Source organism: Prionailurus bengalensis, chromosome F2 (genome assembly GCF_016509475.1).
Source record: "Prionailurus bengalensis isolate Pbe53 chromosome F2, Fcat_Pben_1.1_paternal_pri, whole genome shotgun sequence".
In the NCBI taxonomy this organism is placed as follows: Eukaryota; Metazoa; Chordata; class Mammalia; order Carnivora; family Felidae; genus Prionailurus; species Prionailurus bengalensis.
Genome location: NC_057353.1, coordinates 72,905,475 through 72,927,270, shown reverse-complemented (window position 1 = coordinate 72,927,270; position 21,796 = coordinate 72,905,475). Strand labels below are relative to the sequence as shown.

General features: G+C 45.8%; 1 protein-coding gene across 3 annotated transcripts in view; it reads left to right on the top strand.

Moving 5' to 3' along the window:
- Positions 1-21,796, top strand: part of ADCY8 (adenylate cyclase 8) — a 220,960-nt gene that overhangs the window by 112,257 nt on the left and 86,907 nt on the right. For all 3 annotated transcript variants that reach the window (XM_043601776.1, XM_043601775.1, XM_043601774.1), the window contains exons 6-7: positions 1,751-1,909; positions 5,803-6,073. In XM_043601776.1, the coding sequence (XP_043457711.1) occupies positions 1,751-1,909; positions 5,803-6,073 (430 nt within the window). The remainder of the gene's footprint in view (positions 1-1,750; positions 1,910-5,802; positions 6,074-21,796) is intronic.

The window sequence follows — 21,796 nt, the reverse complement described above, 5'->3', positions numbered from 1 at the left end:
TTCTGTGCCTCCCTCTCTCTCTGCCCCTCCCCTGCTCACACTCTGTCTCTCTCTCTGTGTCTCTCAAAAAATAAAATAAAACGTTTTAAAAAATTAAAAAAAAAAAAAAGAACTCTGGTTTAGAAGGCTGCCCCAATGTCCTTGACTGATGATTGACACAGAAAGAGGGGGGATAAAAAAAGACAAGGAGTGTGATTGTTCAGGCTCTTAAAGCCTCTTCCCGGAAGTGAATCGCGCAGGTTCACTTCTGTTCACATTTCGTTGGCCGAAAGCAACGTGAAATGTACAGGTAAGTGCAATCCTCCCAGGTGCTTGGATCCTGTGGTATTAAACACAGCTGGCAGACAGCACCGAGGACCTCTCCCAGCGACCTGCCTCACAAAAACTCGCGGGAAAAAGGCATCAGAGCTCAAATGCTCCTCTCAAGTGCTGGACGCTGTTTCTCCTCTTGCCTCCTTCCGGTTTTTCACATGGCTTCCGCTATCAGCATCATCAGTGGATACTGTATAGTGTTAACTTCAAAGTTAAAGTTAAATCCAGAAACTGGATTCTTCACCAGGGATGAGAACTGTTTCTTTAGCCACAGACATTCTTCCATGGCTGCCTTCCTAGAGTCTGATTTATTTCAATATTTCTGTATTTTCAACCCATCGCAATTTTACCTTCCTATTTAAATAACTTTGTACGATCTTATAGTTTGTTAGGAAGAGCGAACACGAACACTCAGTTTCGTACGTGGAATCGTTCATTCGTTTATTCTTTCAGAAAAGGGGGGGCAGGGGAGTCACGTTTTTAAGCCCAACTGTTTACAAGGCATGAATCTCCAGGCATAGTTCAAGGGTCAGCTGTATTGTATTCTACCATTTGAATTTCTTTCTACATAAACAACATCGTTTAACGCATAAACTAAAATTGTTTGAACTGCTCTGTACGTTAAGAAGGGATGTGGGTGCCTGCGGAAACCTTCCAACAGTAGCAGCCCTTTCTTTTCTCAAGAAGCTTCGTCCATGCCTGCAGTCAGAGGACCATCTGGCGTGGACCCTGTGAGATCCCTGAGAGCAACCTATATATCAAATTTTGGTGAAGATTTTTGAAGAGCTGTAGATGGGGTCCTAACATTTTCTTCCTGCATGCCATTGGACGAACCCGCTCAGCCCTGGGATGGGAGCGCTCTGTTCGGAGACGGCTCTGGGGATAGGAGGGCGGGAAAGAGTTTTCCTCAAGGGAGTGACAGAATGACAAGGTCGCATTTGCGTTTGTGATAGCCGTGTAGAGCACAGGCTGGAGGAAGGTCAGGCTGGAGCAGGGACTCTGAACCAAAGCACCGAAGTATGCTGAGGTAGAATGCTAGCGGGAGGAACAGAGAGAAGGAAACTGAGTGAAAATGAAAATACTTGGGTTGGAAAAGGAGTGTACCAGAGAGAGCGGGATCTATGGTCAATCCCGGGTTATGCACTAGGGGGCAGACAACGATGTTGAGGCCATTCTCTGAGGCAGGTTGTGTAGAATGAGCAGGCTTAGGGAGGAGGGTGATAAGGACCCTTAAAATTTCAGATAGAAGACCACGGGAGTTTGGGGGAGGAAGGGAAGCCTTCCAGCTACCAGGAAATCTAACAAGGCTTCACGGAAGAGGTTGCATATGAATGGGCAGGAGTTGAACTTACGGAGTTGGAAAGGCTGGGGCTGCCGCCGAGGCCAAGAGTGTCCGCTCTGGCCTTATGCGCGTCTTTTCGTTCACCTATGTCAACAGGTATGTGAGGTCAAGGACGAAGCATGATGTTGACATGCGGATCGGAATCCACTCGGGCTCGGTGCTGTGTGGCGTGTTGGGTCTGAGGAAGTGGCAGTTTGATGTCTGGTCTTGGGACGTGGACATCGCGAACAAACTTGAGTCTGGAGGAATCCCTGGGTAAGTCAAAAGCAAAGCCCTTTTCTTGTTTAACCCTTATCGTTTGCTCCCTTTGTGATCGTTTTCCCTGTGCAGAATGTAGAGGTCTCCATCTAAGAAACCATCGTTTGGGTGGAGACAGAACGTTAAAACTTCACACAAACGTTGGTTTTCAGACTTGAGTTCACGCTGAAATCAGCAGAGAAGCATTTTAAAAACAGTGGTGTCCAGACCCCATGTCAGTTCATAGAAAGCAAAATGTGTGGAGAATCTGTAACTTCTTAAAGCAATTCTCCTGGGCAGCCAGGGATGAGACCCCCTGACCTTCTTTCTATACGACCTTACCCTCCCTTGAAAATTCAGCTCTCCAAATGTGAGCAAGACCAATGGGTATGGAGTCCTCAAAGGTACTAGTGGCCTGGAAGGGGTCAATGAACCCTGGAAAGTAGAAGTGAGATTCTGCTTACACACATGGGGCCTGATGAGATTTTAGATATATGTAAGCCAGTAAGGTGTACTGACCTTTTGCACACTCTTTCTTTCTAAGAGATGATGCGTAATAGGTAGATAGATCGATCGATAGATAGATGATAGATAGATAGATAGATAGATGATAGATCGACCAATAGACAGCCAGAAAGCTAAGATAGAACACCTATGCATATTCCTTTCCCCACCCCTCACCCCCAGCCCTACATTTGGAGTCACAGAATTCTCTGGTATCTGTCATCATTCCTTGCTAACTATATTTAATATCAGGTAACATGGTATCATGGGAAATAAACTGTGGGCGTGGTATCAGAGAAAGCAGGATTTCCACTCTGCCCCGTACTAAGCTCTCTTAATCTTAACAATCATGGAAGGCAGGCACGGCACCTAGAGCTTTCATTGCTGTGTCTGTATGCTCTCAAGCCAACACGTACCTTCTCTGAGTCTCACTTTCCTCACTATGAAAGAAGAGCTGGTAATCCTGATAAGGTACCTGTGATTTGATGCTCTGTATCCACGAAGGTGCGTTTTCTCATCTACCAAATGGGCAAAACCCACCATTGTGTCTGGGCCAGTTTGCACCATCCACAAAAGGAGGGGAAGAAATGCCTGTCCCCTAGAGTTGTTGGAAGAATGGAGACTGTAGGAGACGATCCATGTAACTAAGCATATAGTAATACCTTTGGCTACAAAACAGCACGTATGCAAACTAAGTGCTACCCAATTGTTACATCTTATTTACTATCCTGACTGTTATTATTATTACATCCTAGCATTTGAAATTACTAGAAAATGTCGGCCCGCCATTCAATATATGAGAATACTGTCTGAGAACTGATTCGTTCCCTTAGAGGGAAATGTCATTACGCACGCTGTCATCTGCAAATGCCTTACCCGCGGCCTCGAGGTGATAGCAAGAATGAAAATGAACATCTGAAGCCCAGTTTCTATCAAAACATTTAAGCATATATTGCTTGGAACTTCAGCGGAGGAATCAGTAATAAATAAAAACGAGGGTGCCTTCCACTATGGGAAACATAATATTGATTCAGTACATGCAAATATTAGTTCCCCTGAGCACTGGCAGCAGAATAATCAAATGTAGAATCCAGAGAAAATATCAAATGAATTTGGTATTTAACTTAATTATTTTAAGAGAAAATCAACCCTAGGACCTAACGAAACCCTTCCAGGAGTTTCCTTTCACCAGGGAGAAGAAGATGGCTTTCTAGCACCCAGTTCTGAGCCTGATCTGAGAAAGGAGACTGGGACATCCATTTCATAAAAGGTCAAGTGACCTCTCTGTTTTCCTCAGTTAGCATGACTGAGTTCCCAAGCGTTCACAAAATCCATCACGAGAATAATTTGCACTTACTCAACACATTTCTCGAGAGCTCAAAACGTGTTTCGCACACTTTTATTTTTAGTATCTTGCCTTGCCTTTGAGATCGAGGACTATGCACAACGACACTTATTTGGAAAATACGGAGAAGGGATCTTAAATGGTCAGAAATGCTGTTTCTTTACATGTCCTTTGCAGTGAGTTATTCCCTGTAAGCAGGGGTTCAGCAGGATGGGTGAAAAGTACAGTGTATTTGGAAACGCCTCTTTCAAAAAATTTTATTGTTTCCTTGGCTATATTTTTTTTAGGATCGCAGAAGCCAAGCAAAATATCAAGCATCCACCTTATTCATTCATACACTCGTTCATTCATTCATTCAGAGGAGCACTAAAATCAACCTAAGGAAATGACTTCTGAGCTGAATCAGGGAGTAGAAAATTATCATGTCGAAAACATGGTGTGAGCATTCCTGGCAGAGAGAGTGCCTTGTTCTGAGTTTAGTAGTCATGAAATAGCACCTTGAATTTGAAGAAATGCTGGTTACCTGATTAGCTGGAGAAAGCATAGGGTAGAGTAGGGGAACAGTGTCAGAAAATGAGCTTTGAAGTGACAGAAACCAGAGAATACAGGCTTAGAAGCCTGTTCAGGACTTGAGTCGTGTCCTATAAGCCTTGAGGATACGAGGAATAAACGACAGTGACATGATCACAGCGGCATTTTTGAGAATAATGTAGTAAGTTAGCACTTGCTTTTAGGGTATATGCAGTATATCCATCATGTACTGTCTTGACTCCTTTACACAAATCGACTCCTGTAATACAATGACCCTAAGAGGTGGGTACTGTTATTTTCCCATGTTTATGGGTGAGAAAACACATTTACAGAAAGTGGCAGTAGTTTGCCCAAGATCTCTCAGCTAGCAAGTGGTTTCAATCCAATCTGCCCAAACAGTCGGTGCTAATCATCACCACACTAATCTACCCAGACCGTGATACGTCACAGTAAGTAGTCTGCCTGAGTTAGACAGTTATGAGGACAGAAATGCTCTTCACCAGAGGATTTACCATACGAAGTTCCCACAACGGAAGTCTGATCCTTAAGCCGTCTATTGTTTTGCTAAACGAAACAAAAAATGAAACTGGGATCATGAGCTGGGATGGCCAGTAATGATGTTCACATGAGTCACTTACCTTGTGAGTGAGCCTAGCCAGCTGCCTGCCTGCATTCCCCAGCTTTGTTCCCTGCTCCTTGACATGTACGCTTTCTAGAGGAAAGGACATCATCGAGTGCTTTTCCTAAAGGACCCTGCAGGCAGCCCCGTGAACTTATAAGACCTGCCTTTGTTCTTAAGAAGCTTGTAGTCAAGTTGAAGAATCCAGGCATAAATATATGAAAGTTAAAATGATAGGAGATGGGGCGCCTGGGTGGCTTAGTCGGTTGAGCGTCTGACTTCGGCTCAGGTCATGATCTCACTGGACATGAGTTCGAGCCCCGCGTCGGGCTCTGTGCTGACGGCTCAGAGCCTGGAGCTTGCTTCCGGTTCTGTGTCTCCCTCTCTCTCTGCCCCTCCCCCGCTCTTCTCTCTCTCTCAAAAGTAAACATTCAAAAAAGTTAAAAAAAATTAAAATGATAAGTCCCAAGACCATGAGAAAACTACTGTTGTTTCGTGGTGATCTGGACAGTAATTGCTGTCGGGTTCAGAAACATATATGGAACTTGTTTGTCTAGTACAATAACAACGCTGAAAAATCACTGATTCTTGAAGGTTTCTGGGGTCAGTCTGACAGTCCTAAGAAAAGCCGAAAGAAGTGCTTAAGTGTGGCTCAGCAAGGCTGTATTTTATCAGAGGCCGCAGTGACCCTGGGGGTGAAGTCAGCGATAATGCTGCTCACTGATTTATGCTTGTACTTCTGTTTTCTTTCATTCTTTCTGCTTTTTTAGGGGAACGCATATTGTCTTTGAGAACTTGTCTTCATGGCACGCGTGTGTGGCCCTGATGTTGGCTTTGCACAGGACAAAAACCAGTGATGGCCTTTGCAGGCCCCCTCGGGAGTGTATAACGACCTATGCTTTGTGCACACAGGAGGATTCACATTTCCAAAGCCACGCTGGACTGCCTCAACGGTGACTATAATGTGGAAGAGGGTCATGGTAAAGAGAGAAACGAATTCTTGAGGAAGCATAACATAGAGACCTATTTGATTAAGCAGCCTGAGGAGAGCCTACTGACGTTGCCCGAAGACATTGTCAAGGAGTCGGTGAGCTTCTCAGACAGGAGAAACAGTGGGGCGACATTCACAGAAGGATCCTGGAGCCCCGAACTGCCCTTTGATAACATAGTGGGGAAACAGAACGTAAGTCCTGGCTTCCTTCTTCTGGTTAGCCACGAATGCATGCTGTAGCGTACCCCCAGCCCAGAGAGAACCGATTCATCTTTTTAACCTTTTCTCTGCTGAGCATCGTAATTGCAAACAATTAAACATCTCTCCTATGATGCCATTAACCCATGTATGCAATTTCAGGAAATGCCAGAAATGCCAGAGGGTTCCCCACACCCTCTTTTTTTTTTTTGACCTAGCTGAAAATAAATGTCCTCTGAAGGTGGATTATAATCTCCACCCCCTCCCAAAAATACTCGTGTTGGAAAAGATAAACCTGATGTTATTAATGTAACCACAAGAGTTGACGATCAAGTCCGTGAGAATACCATTTCTTAGGTAGCTGGTAGGCGAGGAGTTCTGAGTTGCCCTCTGAAATTCAAAATCAGGAGGGCACTGATGATCTGGGAACATAAAAGCATCACCAAGTGATGCCCAGGGGGAGCACCAGAGCATTCGGGAGTAGCCTTCCATTTCAGAGCTGCCCACATAGTTCTGTTCCTATTTAATGCAGATTTGTATCTTAAACGCAGGGCGGGGCTACTAAGTTGGTACATAGGTGTAACTCACTAGTAATCAAATTATTTTCAAAACGATTCCTTCCAATACCAGAATCACACTAAATCCGATGAGATGCTCGGACTCCAAGATGCACCAGAAAAGGGAGACTGATCGGGGGGGGGGGGGGGGGGGGGGGGGGGGGAGAGAGAACCAGAGAGGTTCAAAGGTGCTCTTATCCCCGGCATGCTTGTCCAGAGCATGGGCTAAATTTCCTGCCCTCTTAGGAGTTTACTTTTAATCATTTAGGCCAAGCACAGGTAGCCGAATTGGTGTCAGTTCATGTGACAGGCCTTTTAAAGAAACAAACAAGAGCCAGTATATTATATAAGACTTGGAAATAGTTTCTCAAGCAAAAGCTGAAAGCGCTGTGCCGTCAGTCAACCACACCAAGGTGTCACCAGCTTGATGAAGACGTAAAAGGGTTGTTTCAATTCATGAACCTGAACTGTTCTCATTGACTTGCAGATAAGAAAAATCTATCTGCCTAAAGACATTTAGAACAGAAACAGTTACAATTCCTAAAGTCTTCCCTCTTTTCTTCTGCACTTGAAAGATGCCTGGGGCACCCGGAGGCCAGGTCAACCTGTCTCTTTCCAGTTCTGTGTGAAGAAGCTACATACAGAACAGCGCCTGGGTCACATTCCACTGGGGAAGGATGTAGGTCCAGCTAAGCCTGCGGGCCTTGTAAGAGTCTACATTTAGGTCTTTGCGTTTCTTCTGAGTGTTTCATTTTCCCCCAAATTCTGTGTCCACACATGTCATCACGTGATTTCAGTGCCTTCCCTTCTTTCCATCTTTGGACCGGTACGCGAGGTACAGTTTGCTGTTCTACAAAATAACGGTCTTGTATACTTCCGCAGTGGGTGCACGGCCAGCTGACGGTGTCCTCTCTGTGCCCTTTGCCTAGTTTGAGCTTGAGCCTGAATCCCAGTTATTAAGAGAGGAGATGCGTGCCTCACCCTGGATACCTCCGTAACGGTGCATGCAATTCTCTCTTGCCTTTATTGTTTTCTGTTTTTCTTTTTGGTCTTTCCATTTGAAACGCTTTCTATTGACGCTGATTGTGGAAGTTGGGGTCATTCCTGATGGTTCTAATCTCTGTTGTGCCTGACCTTGCTACTAAAAATTGAGAACCAAGCAGAGAGAAGTAGAGATGCTGGGTTTTATCTCATGATTGATTGACCCGGTAAAATTGCATAGGAATAGTTGGAATATTTCCTTTGCTGGTGTCCTAAAGGTAACTTGCTGGTGTCATGGAGTAGCTGTTACGACGTGTCGTCATCTGTCAAAAATTATATTCTTGGTGTTTAACCATACCGTGCAGTTCTTGCGATGCCGAATTTTGCCTGGATACAATTCATCTGTACCCTCTTCAGCACGAATAATCTCAATTCGTTTTGATGCCTCCAGACTTAGAAGCCAGTGAATGTGTGTTGATATTCATAAGTAACTAAGTGGCACTGATAACATTTTGGAAATGACTGAATCGGTTGAAATGGTCACAGGCTAGGCTCTCAGAGTTTGTGCTTAGGCTTAACTCTGGGAGTCAGGGAGCCATGCGTGTAATTCAGAGACATAAAATTCACTTGGGAGGGATCAGGAGGGGTCTGGCTGAGCCTGCTCACTGCCAAACACCCAGTCAGTGCTGCAGAAAGCCCAGACCATCTGAGTGTTTGGATAAAACAGATGAAACATACTAATGCTTCACTGGGGGGGGGGGGGGGTTCCAGCTAAATTGGCCAGATGTTTTGACTTCTAATGATTCATAATGTGTGCTTAGAAATATTTTTAATGACATCAGTATGCCGAGCCGTAATCTGTGCTGTGTAGACAGCAGATGTTCAGAGAGTTACGTTCTCATGTGTTCATTCATTCAGTAAAGATTAATTGAGCATCTATTATATGCCAACTACTAGTAGTGATGAAAGGGAAGGAGGGACAGAGGAAAGAAACACTTTGGAGGTAAAGTCAGCCGGGAGTTTATATGCTTCATGAAGACAGGAAACATAGATTTCACTTAACCATTGTGTTGCCCGCACTTAGAACAGTATCTGGTAGGTAACAGGGCTTGATTACAGTTTGTTGAATGAATGAATGAGTGAAATGATAGCTACAGGTGGTAAGGGGGAGGAGCCAGTCAAACCTGACTTCCAGGTGACTGGGGAGATGGTAGAACCGCCCTCTGAAAATAAGCCAAACTGGAAGGGAGGAAGACTGGGAAGGAAACACTAGGAATTCAGTTTGGGGCATGTTGAGCTTGAGGTGCCTGGGATGGACCAGGGAGAGAGATCCAGAAGGCTATGGAACACACACTTCTGAAGCTCAGACACGAAACAGCAGTGCAAGAGATGTGAACCTGGCAGTCATCAGGACCTGCATGCACGTTGAAGCCACGAGAGGGGCAGAGATCACTGTAGGGAAATGTAAAATAAAGCAATAAGAGGGCACAGGAGAGATGTTGGGGGGCACCTGATGGGAGGTGAAAGCGAGTAAGAACCCCACGGCAGACACAGATAGGAAGCAGTCAGAGTGATCAGGAGAGAATTAGAGGATGTGGTGTCACAGAAGCCTGCAGAACATAGCATGTTGAGAAGGAGGGGGCAATCAACAATGTCAGCCGTAACCAAGAGGCCCAGGGTGGTGAAGAAGGGAAACTACCAATGGGAATTAGGTTGAAAACCATCACTGGCAGGAGGCAGATTTGATGAGGTGGTGGGGTCAGGAGCCAGATTGTCACAGTTGATACGAAAGAACTCTGGATTTCCAAGAAGAGCCCCAACTCCATTCCTCTCCCCTCCCCGATGCCCATTTCAGGAGTCTATGAGTGGTTTGAAACAGCAAGAGATGTTACTAAGAATTATTTCTGGGCCCTCGGTGGTATCTTCTGGTCCCTGACTAAACCTAAAGATAATCTCTTTGTTCTGATGTTGTGCACCCTCCTGCCCCTATGTCTGTGCCCATTTAGGTTAAAATTGCCGTTCGGCCCTCTGGGTTCTGGTATCCTGGGTGCTCTTGGATGCGCTGAGCACTTACGCTTTGCATCCCTGACTGTGGACAAGGGCAGGTGTTCTGCTCACTGAGTTGGTGTCTTGGCTTCCTGAACCCAGGCTCAGTTACCAGGGAAGCCGCCTGTGCTCTGAGCCTCTAGGTGGAATGAAAGTAAGAAGACTAGAAGTCAGGAAGTTTGAATCATGGTAGACTATTGAAAGTTAAGACTGTAAATGCAGAAACAGGTCATGGGAGCAGACCGAAAATGAAGACTTTGACCTTTAGGGAGGATGTCCAGAAATTTCAAGGTGAGCTTATTAGATGGGTCATCAACATGGTCACCAAAGCTCTCGGAATAAAGACAGAACTTGGGATGTTAAGTGAAGACTGAAGAAAACGGTTCTTACATTAAAGATCACATTTCCCTGCTGGTTGCATGTTCTGTCTAAAATCTGCCTGTGGGCTTGGGCTCTTACTCATCGAGTTATTTAACAGGCACCCAGCATTCTAGATCCTGGAGATCCAGTAGTGAGGACACAGGCTTGGTCCCGGTCTTGCAGGAGCTTGCCTCTTACGGGGAATGCAGCCAATGAACTATAACATACCTGTGCTGCAAAGAAGTAGAGATCTATGAATAGGAGGTGAATAGAATTACTCAGGAGGATTGTAGAGGCCTCTAAAGGTTCTGTTGGAGTGCTTAAAGGGCCCTAGATGCAAATGACCAGGAGAAGAGCTTTGCAGACAGAGAAAACAGCTAGTGCAAAGGCCCTGAGGTAGGAGAAGGTTTGGTGCGTTAGAAAAGGGTTAAAAAGGCCCTTGTCCTAGAACATAATGAGCAGGGAAGAAAGGGGTATGAGATGAAGTGAAAGGAGACAGGAGCTCAGCCCTGCGGGCCTGCTGATTTTGGATTTTATTCTAAAGGAAGTGATAAAAGGTTTTAAGCAGGGCAGTGACATGCTCTGGCTTAGATTTTTAAGAGATCGGTTTGACTGCCTTGCGGAGAATGGATGATAGGAGCAACAATGAACTTAATCAGACACACCGCGTCTTAGATTTATGAGAGGAAGCTTTCATGTTGCTGTAAAATGTATTGTGTGAGGTCAGTAGTAATTTTAACTTGGTTTTTATGACAAGCCATCGGCCAAGCTGCTGCGTCAGGAGCAAGCCCCCCTCTCAGAGCCTGGAGTCTGTCCCTCATCGATTGTGAAATCCTCAGCATTGTCCCGCCCATCCCTTTCACACCCACCATGGCATCACAGTCCGACATTTTTTTTCTGGTGCTCCTCTGAGCTTTCTAAAAGAATCCCCTGGAGAAGAGTACACATTTGCTGCTTCGTTGTAGAGATGTGTGGTTTCTACACCATAGACTGACTCGGGGCATCCGAAATTAACGCGGGCACTGTGGAGGTTGAAGACGTCGGTGGAATTTCTGCGTTCCACACAACAAAACCACACGGATGTGCTTCCTTGTGCTTCCTTGTGGGTACAGATAAATACCCCCAGCATGGCTAGTGCTAGAAGTAGAGAGTCTGGGGTCAGGTACCACGTTGGGATCATCATTCATATTGTTTCCATTTAATGTCCATACCCACCTTACAGGATAAGTGTGATGTGCCTGCTTGACAAATGAGGAAATTGTGATTCGCAGAGATCGATTAATTCCCTAAAGGCCATGGAGCCCATAAATAACAGAGCCGGAATTAGAACCCAGTTATGTCTGACTCCAAAAGCCACATGCTTGCCATCCGGCCACACTGCCTCCCCTTTGTTGCTTGAAGGTCTATGCTGGGTTTCTACCTTCTACGTTGTTGCCAGATCAGTCAGTGAGTCTCCAAAGTTGTGTGCCTGTGTGTGTGTGTGTGTGTGTGTGTGTGTGTTCACCCTCTAAAGATGGGTCACCACTGATACTTAGAAATTTTCTGCGAGAGCTGCAGGGAATGACCAGATTGTCCTCCAGTTTGTCCCTACATACTAGGCAGTGTCTCGTCCCCTGAGTGTCCTGATGGGATCACTGCTTGCATGGAAAAGGCTAAGCTCGACAGTCTGTCATGTCCACCTAAGGACAAAATGACAGCCAAACATTTGACACTGTCCCACTTGGATCGGAGAATGTTGAGCCCAAGGGACAAGAAAATGTGGAGGGAGGAGAGCTGGCTGGGCTCGAAGCAGGACAAAAATACACATTTGGGTTGTTATGTCTTCATCAGTCCCAGATGGAGCTTTTCTTAGATGCTGTTCTTTGTGTCCATAGGGAGAAAAGAAAGAATTCTCCTGTGGTCGCCCTTCTGATCAAAACCCTCACGTTGACCTGAGGGTCACAGGTTCCTTGTGCTAAACTGCCGGTCAGTCTTGTTATCTTGGGGCAGATCTCTGCAGGACCCAAAATTTGTCCGAATGATGGTGGGAAGGGTCTGGAGGAAAACTCCAGAGAACTAAGTGGGAGCTCTGACTACTGCACTTAATATGTCAAGGCCTAAGGCAGTCCCTCTAGCCTCCAAGCCCCAGTGCCCTCATGTGCACAAGGGCAGGTCTGCCTGGAAGGTCCCTTCACTTTTTTTCAGCACTGACATTGGCCCTAGTTTCACAGCCCCAGATGCATGCTGGGAATCTGTGGCTGTCCTGGTGAGTTATCTACACTTCAGAAATTCCCCCTGCAAAGCCCAGGAAATAAGAATTTACCAAGAAGCAACGGGGATACCCCACTATGTACAGTTACCCTAGTATAGGATGGCAGTTGAGCAGAGTTACTATCTAGCGAACTGTCTTAAGCCATCAATGTCAAATTCAGCAACAAGTGAAAGCCAAAATAAATAAATAAATAAATAAAAAGGTACTTGAGGTAGAATCTTGCCTAACTAGAGAATGAAGTCTGTTCTCGCAACTGAGTTTCGACTGCATGAAATAAACACCCGGACGTCGTTGCAAACATCATCACCCTTTGCCTTCTCTCCGGGTCCTGCTTTCGACATGATCATTGTGTTCTGTTGAGTAACATTGATCCCTGGGGTTTGATGTCTTTCCTTCGGCTCTGCCCCCACAGGGCAGGGGCAAAGTGGCTGGTGCCTTTTTTGTGCATGCCAATGCCCACAAGAAGAGCTCTCTATTCAAGCTCATTTTACTTCTTTCATCCACTTGAACAAGTCAGTCCCCCCATTCATTTGTTCTCTCATTCAGTCATTCGTTACTCAGCTGTTTATTGAGTAAAGGCCATTTGCCAGGCACTGTGCTGGGGACCAGAGGGGAGGGGGGCCGGGGAAGGATGAGAAAGGAAGTCCGAGCTGTCAAAGAGTTCCTGGTCCCTGGGATTACCACCAGGTCAACAGCTCAGTGTGAACTTACTGTCATAGCAGGACAGCATTGACAAAGGACAGGGGGCAGAGTAATTGGGGAAGACCTTCCCAAGGCTGTGGCTATGAAACTGAGACCCACAGACAAGCAGACGTAGGCCAAGGGTGAGGGAGCAAGACCCACGGAGGAGAGGGATGGCAAGGCCACCATCTCAGCCTGGGTTTCTACTGCTCAGAAGGAGCACTTATTTCTTTCTCCCCAGCCCGCCCCAGAGAACCCTGACCTGGAACTCCTCCTCCTAAACATGCCCGAAATCTTGGGCCTTGGTTTTGAAGAGAAAGAAGACGGTGTATTCTCAGACCTTACTGCTTCTGGGGTAGGCTGCTGAAAATCTAATCGTCCGTATTCAATCTTGTATGCAGGAAATCACAGGTGAATTTTTCTCCATCCGTAATTTATCTTTAACCATTTTGACATCAGATTAAGTTTTGATGGTCACTGGACGGGACAGCTGCAGGCTTTTTGGATAGAGAACACGGAGGGCTTGGTCCGTTTCCCCCCAGTGCACCTGCGCTCTTCTGGTAACAGGGCTTTTTCCCACAACACATCTCCCCAGGCAGCCCTTAGCCCTGACTTGGAAGACAGCCGCTGAGTTCAGCCCGGGAGAGTCATTAAAGGGGTCTGGTTTTTCACTCTGTTCAGACAGGCAAGTGGATTTGAAGCCTTCAGGGAGCGTTGAGTGGATTAAGTTGGCAATTTGGTCCATTAACTTTGACTAATCACGCTTCTTTTCCGTGAAGTTCCAGGGCTAGAGTGAGGTGGGAGAGAGAAAGGCAGAGGTGAGCCTACGGCTCATGTGGAATTGGAAGCCTGGAAATGGACATTAGTTGTCAAGTATACAACACACAGCCCGGGCTTCCCCACTGGCCGATAACTGGCTGAAGCTTTTCTAAACAAACTGGCTGGATTCGTCTTTCACCAACGATTGACTCACTTGGGGAGTCACAAAATCGTAGCCCGAGGAGCTGGAACCCATGAATGCATAGGATTTCATTTTATGTTATGTTATATTATTTTATTTTATTTATTTATTTTTTTTATTTGGTGGGGGAAGCACAGAGGGAGAGGGAAAGAGAGGATCCCAAGCAGGCTCCACACTCAGCATGGAGGCCATTGTGAGGCTCGATCCCACCACTGTGAGATCATGAGCCTAAATGAAGAGTCAGATGTTTAACTGACTGTGCCGTCCAAGTACCCCTGCATCGTATTTTCAATATGAGAAATTTAATGCATGATATTTTAAATATGTGAAGGTTGGTAGGAAGAGAAAGCAAAAATATGGATTTTTTTCTCCCCTAGCTGCTTTATATCCTTGAACTGGGATTTACGTTTTATTAATCTCTGGGCTAATTGGGACAATGACTCGGTTAAGACTCTTCGTTGTAAAATTTCGTTGAGCTACGTCAAGATTTTTTCATCTTTTTTGCCACCGAGGATACTTACGATTATTTTGGCCCAGTGCAAGGCCTGCATATGAAGGGTTTTCTTTCCACACAAAACTGCATTGGGTGTGAATGAATGTGTATTCCTGCTTTTTAAAATGGTTGGGCATATGTGCCATAACCCACCATTACTGCTGCTCGGCACAAGGCAACAAGGGTTACCACGCTAAGGTGATTTAATTCCAGTCCAGAGCAGACACTGGACATTTCTTTTGGCCTCATCTCAGCTATTTATGCATGTACTTATTTTCACTTCCCTCAGGGTCAAAAAGGTATTACCCTGATACTTGCTTGGACATCGATGGAACTTTCTGGACGCTTTTCGCACATCTCAAGGTCTCCCAACTGCTGTTATGAACTCCACATTAGGAACCTCCCAGTTCAGTTATGCCTTTCCTACTCTACGACTTTTTTTTACTACCTTTAGGCCCCAAAAGGATCTCCCACCATGACGTGGGAAGGGCTTTGTATGTGTCATGGGTGGTGGCATCCACTCAGGACTCTGTGTCTTGGACTGATGAGCTCAGAAACAAACACTGGGGATAATAACAGCCCAGGAAAGCGAAATGAATGAGACAATTCCAGCAGAAAAGCGTGTGGTAGAAAAGTTAGGAGAAAGTAGAGGACACAAAGTCCCAAAGACAGAACGTGACCTAAGTAGGTTCTTTGCTGGGTTCTGTCCTGCCGTAACTGGTGAAAAGTAAGAGGCTGGGTTCTCGAAGGTCAGTATGCCTAGCTCCACTGGAACCAAATGAATGAGAACATCAATAACTAAATTTAATTAACAAATTGTAGAGTAGGAATCTGGAAAAAAAAAAAAAAACTCAGACTGATAGACTTAAAACACCAAACATGAGTCATCTATCAACAACTCACCTTTATGATCCTTATTTCCTATTCCTACCTGAAAAGAGTTACTTCATAACCTTAGAAAAAATAAACATTTAGGTAATTTTCATATTTTAATTCTCTTCAAATGTCCAAGAACACACACACACGCGCACACACACACATACACACACACACACACTCCACACACAAACGTGCTCCCTTCCCCCCCACACACACACTTTCATTTTCCCCGTGGTAATTGACCTTTCTGAGAAGTCTACATCTTTGATGTTCACACACACACACACACACAAAACTGAGTAACTTAGGTCCTGATATGTTTATTGATTCATTTCCTGAGCTGGAAGTATCCATATTGCTAGCCCAGAGATCATTTGGTCAGTGGGTATTTGGTTACCTGTCCAACCACAGCCTCGATGACATTTTGGTCCAGTCATTGTAAGGCTAGAAGTACTTTGATCCAAACCATTAATGTGTCAGAGTCTTTCTCCCCAACTCATGAGTCGTGTCCCAAACAGGAATCCTGTCTCCCTCGCTGGGCTCACCCCCTCCCCGTCCCTCATCCCAGCTCAACCCTGAGAGGAGGTCATTGCTGGGGTTTGTGTATGGATTCCACACATTAGTATGGATGGGTATTTTAAAAGCTAAAACTTCAGTTGGCAGCTTGCCTCCAATCATGTGGCTTCAAAGTGGCCACATCCCAATGGACGTGCCAAATTCTGTCTCAGCCAGTTCTGCAGAAGTGTGACGACTCCTTTTGATTAAGAGTGGCCCATGTGTGTAAATGACTCAAGCGCAATGACATTCCCATACTGAGATTAGCATCTTTCTGAGAAACTCAAAGGATAATATCAGAGGAAGAAATCCGGAATTAGCTTAATAGAGCTGAACAGAGCCAGACAAGATTCTCAGACAGGACAGACTGGGTATCAGACACCACTTGTCCTTGGTCAACCTGGCTCTGCGGTCTTGAACCAGAGCTTGGGGACAAAATCTGGGATGCTGGTGATTCCCGCCGAGTCCCCTGGTCCTGGGCGCTCTGCCCCATCGCGTGGATTTGTGGTGGGCCTGGAAGGTCAGCCACAGCTGACCGTTTGCCCAAACCTCATCCAAAGAGAACCAAACAAGTGTATGTTCAAGACCATGAGCCTCCAGTAGGATGAACTGAGGCAAGGAGCAAAGCATTAAATGTCAGGCAAAACACACTGGGAAGAGAGCTCAGCAAGTCGGGGAACTAAACCCCCAAATGAAGAAAGTGTCTTCATGATCCAGCTTATCAATATTAGCTGAAAAGTCAAGAGCAAGGCTGTGGGCTTCAGATAAGTAGCAAACTCTAGAAAACACTTACTGTGGCATCTACGAGAACTAGGGGTACCTCCCACGTCATTGTCTTAACAGATGGAAATTTCCAGACACAGAGTGACCAAGACCAATGGGAGAATTCCACGCAACTTTTGTTCCTTATCAAATGTAGCATCCAGACGATATTTGCAAACTTTCAGTTCTGCCTAAAGCTGGGAACCAATGATTGTCCCTGTCGCCTGGGCCCCAGACTCACCTCGTGTGCTCGATTGCAGTTTGGGAACCAGGTTACAGACGGTTGCTGGAATCCCACACAGGCCGGCTGGAAACATCTGGACTGTTTTTTCAGCAGAGTTCTGCCCCTTGTTATTTCATTTCTTGGAGCAGAAGCTACGAGCTTACGAAAATAACTTAAACCTCTTCCCACGGCGATATCACGGAGACCTCTCCTGCAGTAAGGTCTCATTGACCATTCCTTGGCTGTGTTCGGAAAATAGATTACAGTCACGTAACTATACAAAACATAAAAGAAAAGTAAGTGATATCCCTAAGTAAGACGCTGTCAGGCCTGTAATCTGAATGTGATTCTTCCTTTTCTGTCAGTACAGACGGGAAAAGTTGTGGCAAATCCTGACTGGCGTCCCTTGCTTATGGAGAGTGGTCCTGCTCCCTAGGGCCTCTGTTCCTACAAGAAGGAAGAAGTGTTAGGGAGTAGGTTCTGGGAAGCCCCAACTCAGGGTTTACTCACATGCCACTCAGAGCCTTCTCACCAGAAAAACACAATATACCACATCTAAGAAGATCTCTGCTCCCCCTCCCCAGTTTTGAGGAGGGGGGGTGGGGGAAAGGGGGGGATTATGTCTCTTTCAGACACAACCAACTGAGGCCCTGAATGCAAATCGCCATGCATTAGGTCACCTCAAAGCTTTCCTAAGAAGTGAGCTTTCTTCAAAAGAACAACAACCACAAAAACAACAAAAGGCTTTTCTTTTTTAAGCAGGTAGGAACTTTCTCTTCTGGGGGGTTGGATTGGGGTTTTACTAAACAGAAGAAGAAAGAGCTTTCATGTGTGCAGCTGGGGGCTCTTATTGGAGCTTAGGGTTCCCGCAATTTCTTCCCACGTTTGTGTAGTTGTAGGATGCAGGAAGGGGGGTAGGAACCGGAAGGGAAAACCTCTGTCTTTTCCACAACCTGGACCACGCAGGCGGCAGGTTTGAAAGAGAGCTACGAAGGCCTCCAAGGCAGGCACAGGGAAATGCTGCCATCGAGGCAGTGGAGGGGCAAAGCAGGAGTTAGCTGAGCAAGCCATGGCCCTACCTGCTTCTGCGTGCAGGCTCCAGCCAGAGCCTGGAAGAAGCAGGGTCTTGGAAAAAGATAAAGCATCTCAGCACAGAGAGGCAGGGGCCCCAGACCCCCCGGAGTTGGCATTTTCTCTGGGTCTTTCCCAGATCAGCAATGAGCTGGGCCATCTCGTGCGTCCCCGATGACAACCGCCTGTGGCTAAATCTCAAGACTGCCCCATCCACCTCCCAGAGGTGCTGAAAGAGGAAGCCCTTTCAGTGATGACCTCAACCTCGTGCTGTCTTGTGGCAAGCACTTAAGCTGACGTTAATCCAGGCGCGGGTCCTTCTCATCTGTGACCTCTGGTCCCTTAGTGGCCAGTACTGGGAGATAGTAAAGGCAGGGACATTCTCTGGATTCCAGAACCTTGACAAGCATTGTGGGACTGACTTTCAAGGCTCTTGCTCTTGGCTGGAATTATATTCAGTTGTGTAATGCCTCTTATCTCCTACTGATCGAATGGTAGAAAAAGAAACTACTTTTTATTTAGTAAATACAGTTCAGTAAATTGAATCTTTCCAAATCAGAGTCGCCTGGAGAGAGGTAAAAAATAAAGGGACTTTTGATAGCAAGAGTTTGGAAATAATGCCCTTCTTAGTGTTCTGTATAGTTTGTCATTTTATCCACTCATTCGTGCGTGCACTCCACACATACGTATTAAGAGCCTACCAAATATGTCGGATGCTCCGGATTGAGTTATGGCTAAAACACAGTGCCTAACCCTCAAGGGGACCAGAGCCTAGAGGAACAGACAGGCACCCAAGTAGGCACCTGCAATGCATCATAGTAACTGCTGTGCTGAGGGTAAGTGCAGGCTCATGTCGGCTTTGTAGAGAAGGTGATACCTGACTGGCTTTTAACGCAGTGGTAGGACACGCAACTTAGATGCTCCATGTTCAGATACGTAAAATATAATGGGCCGAGTCATCGTTCAGTAGGTCATATCGTGGCAGGTGTCTAGGCTCCAGTACAAGGTCAGATGGTCAAAGGTCATCTGCGTTGGGCTGATGCTGAACACTAGAAGGTGGCCACATGGAAGGAGGTTAATAGGACCTTACTCAGAGATCAGAGGCACGTCCGTGGGTAGAAGTTATGAACAAAAGCAGAGAAAAACTTTAGACCAATGTTTCCCAGATGGTATTTCATAGAACAACAGGTGGAGGTGATCTGAGCGGAAAGCATTTTGTGGTTCTAAGTTTGGAAAACGCAGAGTTTTAAAATCTCATTTCTACAGAACTTATCAGAGCCTTTATTTCAGTCATGTGGACTGTGAGCCTCCAATAGGAGGATGTAAGAATTGTTCATTCAACAAACTTGTGCCGAGTGGCCACTCAGTGCCGAGCACTGATAGGAGCCCTCGGGACAAAGAAATTAACAAAAGAGGCAGAGCTCCCTCTCTCATGGAGACTGGTGGGGAGAGATGGCAGTAAACAGTAAATAGATCCGCATTTCCTAACCTGATTGGTCCAGAGAACCATTTTGTGTAGAAGTGTCCCTTCATTCTTACGTTCTTTGGGACAACTTTCTCAGGGAGGAGTTAACTAGGAGAGCCGGTGATGACCTCCCCAGATACCAGCACTGCAACTAGTTCAGCCGATTTTACAGTGTCTACAGGGTGTTCTGTCATTGCACTACGTGAGCCATGAGAGCTAACGCGTTTCCGATTCGACAAAACTGGATGCTTCTGGAGAGAACACCATTAGCCTGAGATCTTCTTGGGAGGAATTGCTTTGCTGACACAACCTGATTAAGGAATACCAGAGTTCAAGGTCCTTCATGAAGTGACAGGACTCCAGGAAGAATGGGTTTTTGCTGTGTATGTAGATAAAAGATGATTCCCAAAGAAAAGTCATGGGGCCAAAAACCCGATGACGAGTTTAAGAGGATTTATGACCTGCCCCACCCCCGTTCAAATGCAGTTTACAAAAAAATTCCCGGAGCCTCCGATACTGATTTTTCACCAGAGCTCCCGGATTCTCAGGCAGACCCTACATTCAGAAACGTGGGCTCAGAAGGGCCGCTGGTTCTCATCTGAGCTTTTGATCTGTCTGTCCTAAGTGCCTATGAGTAAGGAAATAATTGAACTGCTTCAGGAGGGTGTGGATCTCGGTGAGGATAAATCTCAGGGCTGCAGTTCCTTTTTGTGAAGAGACTCAGACATGAGAGGGAGGCTCAGCAGCAACCTTTGGTGTTTCCCAACACTGTTGCTCCAGTATGAGCCCCCAGATATCTGGAAGCACCAGCTAAGGTCAATAAGTTAATATACACACTTGCTGTTGTATATAAGCATAACATGTACTTCAGTGATACACTGAAACATATATTCAGATACATGTACTCAATTGTGTTTGTGCATATGTATATATATATAATATAACATATTAATAATGTAACATAATATGGTATATATATACACATACACAACCAATTGAGTACACATATCTATATAATATAGAGATTACATATATAATAATTTTCTAATATTCTCAGGGCATTTCCCATTTCCTCTCATTTCATCCCTTTGTTTTTCCTGTTCCTAGCCAACCGCTGAAGTTATTTACATAAAAGAACAATCTTGACATTTTAGAGATCACTTTAAATTGGAGTCCTATTTGAAAACTGACACTACTTTTTAACATGATCTTAGTCTGGCCCTCATTGCTCCCGCCCATCTCGAAAAGAGAGAGGCGTTGGTGGTATGGTGGTGAGGATAGCTGCCTTCCGTCTCAAAAAGAAAGAAAGCCATAGTCTGTTAAAAACAACGGATTCCATTACGACTCTGAATCTGCAAATGAGACCTGTTATACATTTCTCCAATCCTCCTTACAAATGAATCCCTCTGGGGGTATCAGCATATGGATTCTTGGTGTTGGCATCCTTAGCCCACTGAAAGTGAACACTGGGTCAAATCTTAGTGGTTGTCCCTAATGGAGGAGAAAGGGTACCACAGCTAATCTCATACCATAGTTGTCCCCAAAGCCACCCATGCTTTGCGGTGATGGAAGGTGGGGGGGGGGGGGGTAAGTGAAAGCAGTTTCCCTCCCTCATTCCAAGTTGCTTGACTTCTTGAGTTGATGCTGGTCTCCCCTTGAGCGTGTACAACCTGACGGTGTGAGTTGGGTACAGAGGGATTGCTGGTCAAACAGCAGGTGTAATGGTCGTATGTCATTGACAAAGCAAATGATCAGAAAAGGACCCCCTGGACATTGACTCCTGCAGTAAAACCCAAGGGCTGTAATTGCAAAGGATAAAAAGAACTGCCTGGACAAGAAAAGACAAGAAAGGAATTCTCAGTACTTTGTCAATGACCTGTTGGTACAAGGGCTCCTTCCTAACTGTTAACTATAACCTGGTAGCAATGAGGGGGGAAAAAAGAGAGGTGCTTCCAGACTTCTCTTTTATTTGAAGGAGCCACACGGCCAATAGAATTGGGGGGGGGGGAGGGGGCTAGGAATCTCTGAAAGATTCTCTGCCTTAGAGAAGTGGCCAATGGTGCAGGCAGCCAGGAAGCAACATGCATTGCTGATTTTTTGAACGTCTGCTTACACACCAGCGTCAGTCTCTCCTGACATTTTCGCCGGTTCCCATCAACATAAGAAAAATGACAGCAAAGCGGAGAGTTACCGCTTCATTTTTTTTAAATTTTTTTTCAACGTTTTTATTTATTTTTGGGACACAGAGAGACAGAGCATGAACGCGGGAGGGGCAGAGAGAGAGGGAGACACAGAATCGGAAACAGGCTCCAGGCTCCGAGTCATCAGCCCAGAGCCCGACGCGGGGCTCGAACTCCCGGACCGCGAGATCGTGACCTGGCTGAAGTCGGATGCTTAACCGACTGTGCCACCCAGGCGCCCCTACCCCTTCA